This window comes from Sinocyclocheilus rhinocerous, unplaced genomic scaffold (assembly GCF_001515625.1).
Source record: "Sinocyclocheilus rhinocerous isolate Xijiao unplaced genomic scaffold, SAMN03320098_v1.1 scaffold594, whole genome shotgun sequence".
NCBI classification, from domain to species: Eukaryota; Metazoa; Chordata; class Actinopteri; order Cypriniformes; family Cyprinidae; genus Sinocyclocheilus; species Sinocyclocheilus rhinocerous.
The window spans coordinates 1496637-1512913 of NW_015645059.1; the positions used below are offsets into that span (position 1 = coordinate 1496637).

Sequence of the window (16277 nt, forward strand, 5' to 3'; positions counted from 1 at the left end):
TTTACAAGTGATCAATATTCTTCTACTTCGGTGTTAGAAAAAATACAATTTAGTCAATATATTAAATGTTCATAAATATAACTGTTTTAATGAAGACATTCAAGAAATTGCCTTACAAAAAGGATCTTACATATGTAGGCCTATGTTACACAGCATTTAGTAGTACTGTAGGTCAGTGCTGCAATTGACACATCTTATGGAGGTCCCTAAGGCTATAGGGGAGAAATGATGCCCCAACCCCCTCCCCTGCATAATAAATTACAATAAAAGATCAATTAAAATTACACTGAAAGCCACACACAAACATGATGCACACAAACAACAAAATTAAATTATACAGCAAATAAAATCAACTGTAAGGTCTTTTTTTTTTTTTTAAGAATGCTTAGTTCATCTGTGGTATGTCTTTTGCATAGATTGTGAGAGGTCCTGTGTTTGAACCTCAAATTAACAAGTCGCGGATGAGGATCAGCCACTGTTTTCAATAACACTTTCATACTTTTAACAATAATATCAAATGGACAGCAGACATCTGTTACAACATCTTCTTTACAGACTTAGCCATAATTAATGTAATTAATGTGGAATCATCAGTGTTGCGGGCACCAATATTAAATTTTTCTATTTTCTATTATTCTATATTTTTTCGGACTGTTAAAGCAGCAGTATTGAAAAAAATTCAAATACATATATTAAACATAGTTGGGGTTCAGTTTCTTGATTGGCAGCTTCTGACTATATAATGTCTGTCAGGAAAATAATGTATTGTGACTGACACGCTTTTCTTTCAAATGCCACAGTGAATGAAACAGCCAATAACCTACAGGAGGCAGGCCTCAATAAAAGGAATGACATGAGAATTCACCATTTCAAAGCCTCAAGATCCAGAAAATATATATGTATAAAAAACTAATGAAACAGTGCATTGTACTGTATTGTAAATACATTCATAATGAAATCAAACATTGTTATCCTCAAGCACTAAAGTATTCAAAAATCCATTATATTTAATTTATAACAAGAAATATGAAATCAACATGGTCTTACGGTTCTGATATAATTATAATTTCTTCTGTTCATATACAATCTGGATTTCTAGTTGTTTTTACAATTTAGATTGGTTTGACAGAGGCCTAATTTTGCTGCAGCTTTGTCATAGAAGACCCTATGCTTAGACCCCCCCCCCCCGGTAACATGATGGAATTGAACAACATACAATTCTCTCCTCTAAAGTTCTGTTTCTACCGCATCACCATTATCAAGATAGTATTCATCATCGGTTGTGGTGTCAGAATCAGACTCCTCAAAAACAGTCATGCTGGTTGTGTAGCTCCTTGATGACAGGATTCCACGAGGAGGAGACAGATTTTCTGGAGTTGTCCATATGGGGGAAGACACAGAAGGAGCCTGGGATATCCGACGAGGTGAAGAGGACATAGTTGGAGATGGAGGTGGGGTTGGGTCTGCATCATCATGATCAAGATCAAGATTATCTGTATATCCAGATTGAGACTGTTTACCAGTGATAGGTTTTGCATCATAGATTGGGGAATGGCTACTACTCATTGGAGAGTCAACTATTGTATAATTCCCCTTTGACTGAAAGTCATCCAAACTTGAGAGGTCGCTGATGCTGCTTGTTGAGATTCGTCCAGGACCTGATGGGCGGCTTGAAACCACACTGCTTACTGAGAAAGATCGTCCACTGTGTAGACCATACTTTAAATCAGCACATGATGAGGACAAGCGAGACCTCACAAGGTTTTGCTGCACAGGACTCTTGGTGGCGCTCTGAGGAGAGAAGTCATCAGACTCACAAAGTGAATTAGTTTTTTTGCTCAATGGACTATAAAACACATTGTCATTCTGAATGTCTTCTGAATCAAAATCAAACAAATAAAAGGGCGATGAGGGACCGACAGAGGATTTTCTGTAATGTGGCAAGGTGGCAGAACGATTCATACTTTGGGCCTTTTGCCTATGTGGACTAAAGCTTCTACCATAAGACCGGTTTCCATTTTCATCGCTATGCCTCTTTTGCTGATCAACATTTAATTTATTCTCAGATGATTTCTTTAATGTTAAGGGTGACAAGGACCCAAAAGAGGCTTTATCGGTGGTCAAAGATGAGTTGGGGGCCATCCATGTGCACCCAGAACCCTTTTGTTCAGTTGTAGATCTGTTTTGCCAGTCCATATTTAAAGTATTCTCAGATTTCCTGCATGTAAGTGGCGACAAAGACCCAAAAGAAGCAAAAGAGCCTTTATCGGTGGTCAAAGATGAGTTGGGGGCCTCCCATGTGCACCCAGAACCCTTTTGTTCAGTTTTAGATCTGTTTTGCCAGTCTATATTTAAAGTATTCTCAGATTTCCTGCATGTAAGTGGCGACAAAGACCCAAAAGAAGCAAAAGAGCCTTTATCGGTGGTCAAAGATGAGTTGGGGGCCTCCCATGTGTACCCAGAACCCTTTTGTTCAGTTGTAGATCTGTTTTGCCAATTAATTTTTAACGTATTCCCAGATTTCTTTAATGTAAGTGGCGTCAAAGATGCAAAAGATGCTTTATTGGTGGTCAAAGATGAGCTGGGAGCCTCCCATGTGCACCCAGAACCCTTTTGTTCAGTTGTAGATCTATTTTGCCAGTCCATATTTAAAGTATTCTCAGATTTCTCTAATGTAAGTGGCAACAAGGACCCAAAAGAGGCAAAATATGCTTTATCGATGGTCAAGGACGAGTTGGGGACCTCCCGTGTGGACCCAGAATAATTTATTTCAGCCTTAGACTTATTTTGTCCACTCATATTTAATGTACTCTCAGATTTCTTTAATGTTAGTATTGACAAGGAACCTAAAGAGGTTTTATCAGTTGTTAAAGAGGAGTTTGAGGGTGCCGGGTGGCTCTCAGAACATGTTTTCTCCTCTGTCTTGGGACTTTCAAAAGTCTCAGTATCTGAGGGGTGCTGAGTGGGACTCTTGTTCTTTTTTGGTAGTGTGTCAAGTGAGCTGTCTGAACGTTTGACACCAAATGTCAGTTTCAAGCGATTTAACATCTGGTCAATCCTGCTGCTCGTTCTAAACACTGGCAAATGTCTTTTGGTTTTTAAATACTGGGGACTAACAACCTCTTTGTCTGGCAAAGAAGCTGAAGAGAAGACAGCTTCTTTGTCTTTCTTAACTCGTGAACTAAAGAGGGCTTTTTTTGAATTGGAACTTTGCATTTCCTGCAATCTCTCATGCATATGCACAGCAGGAATCTCTTTCTCAGCTGTCAGTGGAGTCTCACTTTCTACTGTGAGCTTATCAGGTAATAAATACTTACCTTTCTCACTCAGCTTGTGCTTGGGGTATGCATTACCCTTATCAAGCTGAAGTTCCATCAGGCCATCATGCTCCTGATGAAAGAAGTTGTTAGAGCCTGTGTTGGGCTGCCTTGGGTGTGGGCTTATATTAGCGCTTTGGCTTTCCATGACAAAACTTGCATCTGGTGCAGTTTGTAAGAGGCATGGCTGGGCAGGTTTGTGATTATCTAGGGCGCTTGTGTAAGCTTGAACTGCTGTCCTCTGTTCTCTGTTAGAAGAAGCAAACTGTTCCTTTGGTCTTCTTATTATGCTTGTGTATGTGGACAGTGAAGAGCTTGGATCACTTTTTATGAAGTCTGCAGGAGTGGTTACAATATCATAAGATGTAGATTGGGTATGAGTTTTGGGCACAGGTGGAGAGGGTAGTTCTTGTAAAGTGTTGTTGAGTGTAGGTCGTGAGGAGATGAGGCTAGAATATGGAGATGTACTGAGACGAGGTGCTGATTTTCGTCCAAAATCAGGAGGCAGAGATTGAGCTGGTGCTATATGAGAGCCATAAGAGCTTCTTTGTAACACTTGTACCTGTGGCACAAATGGGTTGAAGTCAAATGAAAATTTTGAGGGAAGTGTTTTCCGGTCACCCTGCAGTGTTACGCCTCTATCTTGCTTAGGAGGCGATGTTTCACCTCTCTGTATGTGGGAAGAAGGGGTGGAAGGGGAAGGGGTGGACACCACCGGGCTGTACTCCCGTAGGTATGAATAAATGCTCGGTACTCTTACACTTCTGAGAGGTCTGCTTGGAGAAAGAGGGCTCGAAAGATCCATCGTGCTTTGACTTGACTGAGAATATTTCTTAGAGTCCAGATATATATTTGTGGGACTTGTTCCATCTACAGAAGAGTCTTTCCTGGGTGAGTAGTTGAGCCTGTCTATGAAGGTGCTTGTGCCCGAAGAACTGCTGGCTATTATATTGTGTGTGCTTTGTGATTTAAATTTTTGGACATTAAAGCCAGATTGTTGAACATTAAAATTTGTTGAATCTTTGGGAGAAATTGTGGTATCTGGAGATATTTGTTGTTTGGTCATATTGGAGTATTGCAGGTTGGTGTTGTTGGCAGTATTTTGTTCCACTGCATCTGTGTCTTCTGTACTGGAATATTCCCTCAAAAGAACTGAATAAGAACGTTCTTGGGCTCTGAGAACCCCAAGTTGGCTGGTTTTGGTTGTGGAGTGTGGGAAATGTTCCTCCTCTGCTTTGGCAATAGAAGCTTCTAGTCTCTTTGAAATTTCTGTCTCTGGTTTGTTTAGAAACAGTGATGCCCTTAATGGCACTCTACTCCTAATTCTAGGTGAGAAAGGGAACTGACTGACTGGTATTTTCTCTGTTCTTGCAGGAGTGTCTGGGTATTCGGGGGTTTGGGCATCAGCGGTAACAGGATGGGCAAATGATGGAGTTTTCAGAACAACTCTGCTAGGCAACGTAAGGGACCTGACAGACCTAGTCATCTGAGTCTCTGATTGTGTGGGCTCAGCACTGGAGTTTCTCAAATTTGACCTCCTCAAGGAAAGAAGTAGGCTGCTTGTTGTTGGCTTAGAGCTCAATGATTTGAAAGACTCATGTTCATCTCCAGTGTTTGATATTCTGTACCCTGAATGGGCCAAATTTGGTACCTGACGAGTGTCCAGAGGTGTGGGAAAAGGATGCAAATCTGCATTATTGTACATCATGCCCACAGAGGAGGACTCGGTAATGGGTCTCTTTGGCTGTATTTTGGTTGTGAAGTTCGGGGAATTGTTCTCTTTTTGCCAGTCAGGAGAGATATAGCTGGTTCCTGCAGCCAACTGCATGTCATTGTCATTGGCCAACATGTGTTCAGATGGTCGCCTCTGGGAAGGAAGAAACGGTTGTTGCTGCCGATCCTGGCGAAATAAGGTAGATGGGTTCATATTCTGTCCACAATCTTGGGGTTCATGCTGTACTTCGTTTCCGCCTTGCTTGGGTCTTCGAAGGCGGCCACTCCAAGGTGGAACAAGAACTGAGGCCAGGGCTGATGACAACATAGCTGATGTAGGATTGATAAGTCCAGGTTCTGGCTCAGGGGTATTTTCAGAATGAGGAGCAGGTAAATAGTCTAATGACAAGACCTGGTTTGCAACTTCTGAATGGTGTGCAAAAAACTGGGAATCAGTGCTTGCTTTTAGACCATTGTCAACTTCAAGGGAGGTCAGATTACTGTGGTATTGTGGAGTTGTTGCAGCATTCTCTCTACAGTCGTTGGCTCCAGATTCCGTGTTGAATTCTGTTTGAACCTCACAAACAGGATGAGTAGAATGTCTTTGTGAGTTGTTGTGGACAATTTGTGTTTGTTCATGAATGCCTATGTCGTGTTGTATTCCTGTATTTTGTCCCTGCTTTGTCCCACGTTGATGCAGAGTGGTAAAACTGTCTTCATCAAAGCTTGCTTTTGGCCCATCCCCATTCTTAAATAATTCACCAGTTGATTCGCCACATTGGTCAGTTTGTGAAAGCACGTCCCTTAGCTGTCAAAACAAGCAACAAAGCTTTTGATTATTAACATTGAACTAATTCAAGCACAGTAGCATTTGTACAGTTTAGACTGCTAAATTGCATTTCAGAGTTGCTTGGGAAAATTGCAAGAAATGCTTCTCACATGTATTTGAACTATTTGAACAAATCGCCACTCCCATTCCATAACTGTTTAAACAGACAGCTCAACTTCACAGTTGAGCTTTACATTCCACTGAAAAATACTCTGCATGTCAAAAATGCAAACATGGAGTGGAATGTATTCAAAGGGCAGTACAATAGAGATATTTCATTATATTTAAGATATGATTGATTAGTATGACATAGATTGTATCTTTACATCAGACATTCTCTTGCTAAAAAAATAAACAATCCAACTCTCATGTCTGCGTCTTAGCTTGAATGCGTACCTCTGTGTGGTGTTGATTAGCTGTGTTCTTTACGGCTTCATGTGTGCTGTAACAGTCACATTTGAGAAAATAATTTTTAATTAGCATATGATTTTTTAAATGAGCAAACATTATAAAAGTATGTAGATTAAAAAATACCTCCATGTTATATTTGATTTTCAAAATCTCAGCGAAAGATAAGTTCCCTCAGGCAGATAAGCAAACATTGAAAACTATGACGAAAACAAATCTCTTGTCTAATGCAATGTTTCACACGCTACTCTTACTCCCTAAATACTTCTTCTAGTTCAAGGTCTTTTATATATTCAGCAAGGCAACGCAGGAAAACAAGATCAATGACATTCCATCCTTTCTCTCAGTTTAAGCATTTTAGGAGTAAACAATTCATTGGCCTGACATGAAGGGAGGGGTCCATGGTTAAACTGTTTTAAAATTAGTACAGAGTGTCTCACACACATTAATGCATACAGTCAGATACACATACCACTTACACACACACAAAAAACCCTGTTTAATATCTGCTTTGAAAAATGAGAGAGCAGTGATGATGTCATACCTTTTAAACAAGATACTGTAATACTACCCAATAAATGTCTATTTATTGTTTCTAAGATCAAGGTGTAAAGACTTTATAAAGGTGTAAGCACTATTTGAAAGCATGAACACACCTAGATACGTTACAGCCAAACAGCAAATCTTTGCCTATACACTTTCACCCTATCATTCACCATCATTAAATCATGACTTATTGCTATATAAGGACTATTACTGCCAGTCATGGGTCAAAAGGGCATTTGCTGCTCTGGCTAGGACTGTGCAAATGACACAAAACACAAAGTGCTATGGCATAATTTACAAGACAAAAGATATTATTATGTGCAGTGTGTATTAAGTGGAATTACATTTTCATAAAACATTTACTAATTGGTAGACTAACAGTTTTGGAGTGAATGCTACAAATTTGATCATTCACTGAACTTGTTTATTATAGCAGTTGATCCAGTTTTATTATAAAATTGGATTTTAAACTAGATAAGCAATAATATTAGAATTTTGGTCAATGCCATATACTGATAATTATTTTCATGTTATAACTGATAACTGGTAAATGGCTGATTAAAATTATATATACAATTTGCACCTATACAATTTTGTTTAAAAACAAAAGTGAACACTAAACTTTTTAAAGCATGATGACCCCCCCAACAGCAGTGTGAAAATGTAAAAAAGAAGAAAATCAAACTCACAGGTTAGTTGTAGTTTTCAGTGTTTTTTCCTCCGCTGTGTCTTTTTTGTTTCTTCTATTGGGAAGACTGATAAAGATGGTGGAAATGAATCTGGCAGATTTCCTCTGCTCCTCAGATGTCCTACTGAGGTCTTCCTTAGATCTGAGAAGTATTATTTGCCTGATCTGCAAATCTGATCAGTTGAGAAGTGTTACACATATGCATATACGCATGCTTTATATGACATTAAATGCATGTCATAATAATAAACTTTTAGTCAGAATTTAATGCATTGGAATCTGAGCATGGGCGTCGCTAGGCCATTTTTAGGGTGCTATAGCCCCCCTAAAATGATTACTCAGCCCCCCTAAACATTTTGCGATTAGCTACATAAACTGTACACGAATTCGTGATCGCCTCAGTCCCCTTTAAATTTCATATGAAAACGGCGGCAGACTTCGGCTCCTCCCCGTCTTTCAGCGCGTTCTTCATTCCGCAGAGGCGCAGCGCGAGAAACAGAGGACAAGGTGTGTGTTTATCGATAGATTGTTACAATATCTGCATCTGTGCAGTTCTTTGTCATAAAGACAGCAAAAATATCTTAATTTGTGTTCCAAAGATGAACGGAGGTCTTACGGGTTTGGAACAACATGAGGGTAAATAAATAATGACAGAATTTTCATTTTTGGGTGACCTATCCCTTTAAACATTAGCCTACCTGCATTTACACCACTGGACTTTATTCATTTTAATCAGGTTCTCTTGTGTGTTAATAATACTTTCTCAGGTCTAAAACTTGTAACTTTTGGCCCCATCAGCGATCAGGTTCAGTCCAAATAGCCTAAAGGCCTGGTTTCACAGACAGGGCTTAGACTGAACCAGGATTTGACCATAGTTAAATTAGGACATTTAAGTAATTTTTATAAATGTGCCTTAGAAAAAAACACTACTGGTGTTCACCTTGAGACAAAACAAAGACATTGATATATTTTAAGATCAATCAGTGCAAGTTTCGTTCAGTGACACCAAGACTCCTGACCTGTGAAGAGACTGAGGAGAAATGATTGCCAAGCTCCTGTATAACAACACTTCTCAACTTTGGAGGGCCAAAGACGATTATTTCTGTTTTATCTTCATTAAGTCGAAGAAAACTACTGGATAACCATTTTTTAATGTCCACAAGGCAGGCCAATAAGGGTTTAATGGAATCGGCAGCTTTCAATGGTAGATACAGCTGAGTATCATCAGCATATAAGTGAAATGAAACGTTATGCCTCCTAATAATATCTCCCAAAGGTCACATATATAAATGAAAAAGAAGTGGACCTAAGATGGATCCTTGAGGTACTCCACAGATAATAGGAGCAATAGATGAAGAGAACTTACCTAACTCAACAGAAAAAGACCCGTTTTTAAGATGAACTGAACCATTTTAAAACAGTACCCCTGATACCAATCAAATGCTCTAACCGCCAAAGAAGAACATTATGATCAACTGTATCGAAGGCGGCTGTAAGATCGAGAAGCAACAGAACTGTATTTTTACCGCCATCAACTGCAAGTAAAATGTCATTCAACACTTTAAGCAAGGCAGACTCAGTACTATGATGGGCAGAGAAACCAGACTGGAGAGGTTCTGTTAACTTAGCTACATTCAAAAATTAGATCAATTGTGAGTATACAACTTTTTCTAAAAGTTTTGATAAAAACGAAAGCTTAGAGACAGGCCGATAATTATTAAGGCAAACTTCATCCAAACCCTGTTTCTTAAGCAAAGGTAAAGTAAAGGCATTTATGTTACAAAAGATTTCTATTTCAAATAAATGCTGTCAAGCAAATCTGGGATCCAATCAAACCTCTTATTAAACATTTTGAGGGTAAAATAATAACAAAAATGCTCCTGAACTATACTCTTAGCATTGATAAAACTGAAAATTGCAGTAAAACAACAAAATAATTGTACATTTCCCTTAATTTCTTTGTCAAAGTGCAACTGAGGTTTACTGAGAAGCAAAATACTGAATAAGTGGTGAATAAAATGGAAGGGAAAATCAATCCTAATTAAGATTTTTTCTTGTCAGTAATCAAGAGGGATTGCTGGTCAGGCATTCTGCTTATTCTGCAAGGATTAATAGGCCCAGAGCAGGATTCCTAATTATTTTATGTAGAAATACTAGAGGTCATCAATTAGACGCATTAGCCCCACTGGCTTAAGGCAAGAAGCCTGATTGTAGCTTTGCATTGCTTAAGGGTGTGCTATGCAGATGCACATACATAATATTGACGAATAAAATAATTGTGATGAACCACTCTATTGTGTAGGCAGGGTGGAATGTGTTCTATAAAGATGATGTTTGTTTCCAGACAAAGGCTAAATATTCAGCCACCGCAATTATAAATCTTGTCATGGAGTGATGCTTATCTCGATCCATTATAGCAATGCAATTTAAATCTGTAATAAAATCTAAACAGTTTTAATTAACTCTGCTGATTAAAACAGAAACCAATATAGTGCATAACTTGTATGATAAATTCATCTTTAGCCTAATGTCTCTCAGGTTTTTGGCACAAGCTCAGTTTGATCATGGTGCTGGTTGTAGTAGTCCGTCAGTTGGAGGGAGTTACATATTTCATGGATGGCTTGTCATCTGCTGTATAAATCAACTGACAGTGCTGGAAAATGCATTATCTCCTGGAGAGATTATGACAAGGCCAATTCATAACTGTGAATTGATTTTCTTAAATGCTGGCTGCAATATGGCAGTGTATTCAGAGCATGTATTGTGGTGGTTAGCACAATCGAGGGTTTAGGTTCCTAAAATAGTAATCACAAAATATAATCAGCAAATCAGAAAGACCTCAGTATATTGAATAGAACACATTTTGCTCCAGGTAATGAGTCAGTGCTTAACAAAATAGGTTCACACAATATCACTAAAGGTGTATATTAAATATATATTTTAATCTGATATTATTATTAGAGGCGGTGGATGAGGAGGTATATTACTAACCAGATAGTTATAATGGTTGTGGCATAGCTTGTAAAATCACAACATAAATAACCTTCATCATGGCACCAGTAAAAAAATATTCTTAAACGGTATTAAAGGATTAGTTCACTCAAAAGTTGAAGAGTTTGTTTGTTCATTGGAGAAAGTTAGCATTACATCACTTTCAAACGCTCCACCATCATCCCCGTCCCAAAGAAACCCAAGATAACAGGACTTAATGACTACAGACCTGTGGCCCTAACGTCTGTGGTCATGAAGACATTTGAGAAGTTGGTGTTGGCTTATCTGAAGGACATTACTGGTCCCTTACTTGACCCCCTGCAGTTTGCTTACCGAGCAAACAGGTCCGTGGATGATGCAGTCAATATGGGACTGCACTTCATCCTGCAATTTCTCACCAATGAATCCTATGCAGCTGAATGGGTGCCGTCAGAATGAGAGTTCAAACAGCTGATAAAAACATCACAATAATCCACAAGTAATCCACACGACTCCAGTGCATCAATTAATGTCCTGAGAAGTGAAAAGCTTTGTAAGAAACAAGTCTTTCCATAATATTGCTTTCTCCATTGAAAAAGTAATCTCGTCTGAATCAGGAGAGAAACATGCACAGATTAGGCATTGTTTACAAGCAAAAACAGCTGCTACTTTTTCACTTTTTTTTTTAATACTTTTTCACTGGTGGAAGCGTTATTATGGATTATAGACTGGAATTGTGGCCAGAAGCAATAGTGTAAAATTAAAATGATGGATTTGTTTCTTACAAACATGCAGATTTTCACTTCACAACACTTTAATTTATGGAATGGAGTTGTGTGGATTATTGTGATTTTTTTATCAGCTGTTTGGACTCTCATTCTGACGGCACCCATTCACTGCATGTGATCTATTGGTGAGCAAATGATCTAATGCTGAATTTCTCCAGATCTTTTTCCGATAAAGAAACTAACTCATCTACATCTTGGATGGCCTGAGGGTGAATAAATGTTCGCCTTTTTTTTGGGTGAACTGTTCATTTAATGCAAAACTTATTTGGGGTGAGTTGGAAAATAAACTGGACAGATCTATTGTACATTCAAAGGAAAGCCTTTGGCTTCAGTTGCAGAAGGCATTGGATAACATTTGTGTTGAAGTTCTCAGGAAATATATTGACACTATGCCAGAGAGATGTGCTGCAAAAGGTGGACATAACAAATATTAAAGTTAAAAGTGGATAAAAACAGTATGACTTACTTCATCTGATATTTGTTGTGCAGAGCAACCATCTGCATGTTTCATGAACGTTATGAAATGAAATCATGTTTTGGAGGCAAAAAGGTCAATATTTTCAGATCTGTCAGGTGTTCTAACAATTTTGGCCACCACTGTATGGTTCAGATAAGATTTATTTTGCCAGATATTGCCATGACTAATTAAAATATGGTCCATAAAGGGCATAAATTAGATGCTACAGTAAATAAAGTTGCCTTATGTACAGCTAAACTGCATCTAGCTGTAGTTAATGCAGTTCCCCTGTGGCCTCAAATCTACAGCTGATCAAAGCCTCAAAGTCTTTAAGATGCCTTGAGCTCATTAAGCACCAAGAACATCTTTATTAATTGACAAGACAATCGTTTAATTAAAAACCCAGAGCCCTGTCATTGTGCCAGGCTGAGAGAACATTTGAGCAGGATGCTTGTGACTGGTGACTCAGAGGTTAACCGTGGCAGCAGCCTAGCAGCCGTATTGACTTCTAGGTAATTATACTTAAGTGGTGACTAGAGGAGGCAAATGGCAGTAACAGATTATCTGTTTTGAGGGGATGCATTCTTAGAATCAATAAGAGTCCATTTGTGGAAATAGGGCAATTTAGGGGAAAACACACCCCTGTTCTTGGTCCTAACAGAAGTCATTTGCCCCTGCTACCATACTGTAGGTCTTTATTTTTTTTCCAAATCTCTCATAGTTAAATTAGGAAATAAAACAGAGGGATAAATAGAGAAAACAGTAGACATCAACAGCCTCTCTAAACAGCAGTTTTACCTTTGTAACTAAATATAAGGTTTGTTTTCCTGTGTCTAAAAACAACATATTAAAAATGAGGACGAGAAATGATGTTAACAGGACATACACTACCATTCAAAATGTTTGGGTCAGTAATTTTTCTAATCATTTAAATCATTAACATTTAAAAAAATAATTAAATCATACAATTGACCAAAATTGACAACAAAGACATTTATAATGTTACAAAAGATTTCTAAAATATATGCTGTTCTTTTGAACTTTCTATTCATTGAAGAATCATAAAAAAATGTATCAAAGTTTCCACAAAAATATTACTGTTCTTGAGCACCAAATCAGCATATTAGAATAACTTCTGAAGGATCATGTGACACTGAAGACTGGAGTAATGGCTTTTGAAAATGCAGCTTTGCCATCCACAGAAATAAATTACATTTGAAAATATAACAGAACAGTTATTTCATATGCTAATAATATTTCACAATATTACAGTATTTTTAATCAAATCAATGCAACCTTGATTAGCATAAAAAATTATTTAAAAACCACTAAAAAATAAGACAAAAACTTTAAAACGGTAGTGTATGAACATTTTAACTGCTATTGCACTGCTATTTTTTTTATTTGCATACTTTCATGTGTTAGCCTACAGACATGCTGCCCTTCCGGCTCACACAGTAATTACTGATTACATTAATTCTGGTACAAGCATCCAGTCACCAGCTGATGTCAGCCCACGGAGCCAATGCCTTTTGGGACAGGGACGCTGTTGGGGAAGTCAATGACCTCTCTAAGTGATGAGAGAGAGCAGAATGAGATTGCAGCCCGGTCCATTCGGGTCTCAGAGGGGTCATAAATAGATTTGCTTTTTAAAGAAGTACTTTTCCCTGGCTGATTTTACCGCACTTACACTTTCCTCAAGCCCTTCCTACTCTGGTTCTTTGCTCAATTTGCACACAAACACCCTAGAAGATGAAAGAACAGAAGCAATTTCTTGTGACGGATGGGGAAGACTCCTCTCAAATGTAGCCGACACTCGGCTTGCCCGATTTACAGGGCCAAATCACTTAGACTAACTCTTACAGTCAATCAATTGCATTTACATCTATTGCGACTCGGCCAACCAGACTCTCCCTAGGAGACAGCCATTAATTGGCTTGTGCAGCGGTATGGACCACTGATCAATCCCAATCAACCCATGTGAAACGTTCATAATAGAGCACTAATACTTATGCAAGCCTAGCCAAACTCACACTTACAATATCCCAGAAGTGAATTATAGCAAAAGATGATACGGGTCAATTATCAGTTGGGTTGGATATATGAGTTATTGGAGATGGAAGTATATGCGTATAGATTTGAACACAGAGACTCTTAAATGGATCCCAGGCACTCCCGTTTAATGTTCCTTTAATCTCACATTGCCAAACCGTAGGCTTTAATCCAATCAGCAAAGAGCTTGTTCTCATTTACCCAGAAGGCTTGAGGGGCTCAGCATACATCTGTGGTGGGGTGAGCCATGACGGGATGGTGTCTTTCACCCTGTACATGTCATTTTTCACAGCTTGAGTTTTCCCTCTTGCCCTCTTTAGAGACCTCCATTCTAAGGAACCTAGAAGGAAATATGATGAAATAAGTCAATACCAGCTATCAATGGATTTTTTCTGTTTTAAGACACTAAAGCAATCTACATTTTATGATTGCTCAGAAATAATCCACTCATAGGATTAATTAAATTAAAATTGAGCTTATTTTTAGGTACAGTAATGCTCAGTGGAACCAAATGCGCTCTGAGATTTAATAACCCATTGACACGTCGTTTTCAACTAGCTTGTACTCTTGACAATAAGAGTACATGCTAATAAGGAAATATGTTAATTGGGTCAAAGTTCATAGGTCAGGTCATCCTAAGGTGGCACAAATGAACAGTACAAGTGTTCTGTACTGCTAGTCAGATTTCCAATAGAGTTCCAACTCAGCAGCATCTTAAAAATGTGTCAGCATCTCAGGCTGGGGTCTCAGAGTGGTAAAAGTGTCACAAAAAACATGAATACATTTAAAGCCAATCTCTTAAAAAGGGTCGCAGCATCTGTTGACACAAAGCAATAACATTAGATTCCTTTGGATCCACCTCTTTTCACAGGAAAGCACAGTTCAATCCTTTAATGTGAACCATGCGTTCCCTAAACCTGATGCCGCTGATTACTTCTGGGCAATTAAGCGCACTGATAGAATGAACTCAGTGTGACTTGGATGCTTGATCTGAAAAGAAGACAAGACAGAGAGGGGGAGAAACAGTGAGCAGCAGATGATGAGAGCGGAGAGTTATGTGATGTTCTGGCAGAGCTTGCAGACTGGGCCCATTGTCCGGGCTTGCAAAATCAGCACTACCCCATTCCTCTGGCCCAGTTAAGATGTTCTTCATGCAAGCTGGCCGGCAGTGCACTCAGCTTCCTTGTTTTTCGTGATTGCCTGACATTTCTTTTCTCTTCTCTTCTGCTGGTGCTTCCTGCCAGATCTCCTTAATACCTCCGCTGACAAGGGTCCTAGTAATAACGCAGCTGCCTTTTTGTTGATAATGTGTCACAGAATATCTCGGTGTCGTTATCGAACACTCAAGGAGCAGAATGGCATTTTCAGTGGGAAATAAGTAATCGATAGGGAACAGCAAATTAAGTAATAGCATTTTTGCGTCGATGCATATTACAGCTCAGTTAACAGCCTTCGGATCGGCAAGGCTCCGCGCTGCTGGATGAACAGATCAATCCGCGCACAAAGCTGACGCCTCGCTTTGACAACATAATTAGTTATCATACAGAGAAACGTGTTTGAGGACTATATGAAAACCTCCCTCGGATATTCAGCTCATTGATCAGAACCATGAAGAGGCGGTCAGGGAAACCATGTGATCCTCTATGAGGAAAACAACTTTTTAAAAGTAAAGAGAGATAAATAACTGAGATGAAGGGTGTCAGCTGAGAAGAGATGATTTTGTTAATGGGAGGTCTAACAGGAAACCGTATACATCTATTTATGTATTCACATAATTTTGCTGTCAATCCTAATTCACTTCGTTTTGTTTCTAAAACGGTAATTGTATTATTTTATGGTACTTTATATTTAAATAAACTGGAATCCTCTATTCTGATTGGTCAATTGAAGCTTTCCGTGGTCAAATATTTTTGTATAATTACTTCAAAACTGTTCTCTTTTGAAAACTTGAAAAATTTCTCTTTTCACATTATAAAAATTTCAAATCAGTATTTATGTCTTTATTTATAGCAGTGCAATAAGCAGGATAAAGTAGCCTAAGACGGTTATTATTGCAAAATAAACCCCCAAAAGGGTAATTAAGGCTCAATGGAAAGAACATCTAGTGACCGGCTGCATTTGCATTTTCCTTTACATGAAATGTAATTACCTTCACTTGTATAAATGTGATATTGTTATGAAAGTTGTTGACCATCCAGACCTACATTAACCTTACATCAGGATCGAGACAACTGAGGTCCCAGGGTACCTAATTAGACTTTTAGTTAAATTTGTTAAAACTATAAACAGAAATACAATTAAAATGATTTAAAAAGAAAAATGTCACTTGTCTAAAATGTCTAAAAGGTTGCCTATACCATGGGTCATACATGAAACTGATACAAATCCATCTGTTTATACTGCAGCATGATTGAATTATAGCCTACTGACAACTTTGACATATACAATCGCCGGGTCTGTATATCTTCGATTTTGTTTCAACCCTACGAACGGAAACATAATAATTCGG

The 16277-nt window shown here is 38.4% G+C and overlaps 1 protein-coding gene across 1 annotated transcript; it reads right to left on the reverse strand.

The window, feature by feature from the left end:
* Positions 1-677: 677 nt before the first annotated feature.
* On the reverse strand, positions 678-12065 carry LOC107705180 (uncharacterized). The gene is made up of 5 exons (XM_016508359.1): positions 12023-12065; positions 7503-7674; positions 6256-6301; positions 2453-5838; positions 678-2299 (listed from the first exon to the last, which is right to left on the reverse strand). Exons 1-5 carry the CDS (start codon positions 12063-12065, stop codon positions 1228-1230), a joined length of 4719 nt encoding a protein of 1572 aa, XP_016363845.1. The 3' UTR covers positions 678-1227.
* Between the last annotated feature and the right edge of the window lie 4212 nt (positions 12066-16277).

Coding starts and splice junctions, on each gene's coding strand:
- LOC107705180 (XM_016508359.1), bottom strand. CDS start 12,065: ATGAGCTCAAGGCATCTTAAAGACTTTGAGGCTTTGATCAGCT. Junction 7,675..12,022: donor CTTTGAGGCTTTGATCAGCT/GTAGATTTGAGG, acceptor TCAACTGATCAG/ATTTGCAGATCAGGCAAATA. Junction 6,302..7,502: donor CTGAAAACTACAACTAACCT/GTGAGTTTGATT, acceptor TGACTGTTACAG/CACACATGAAGCCGTAAAGA.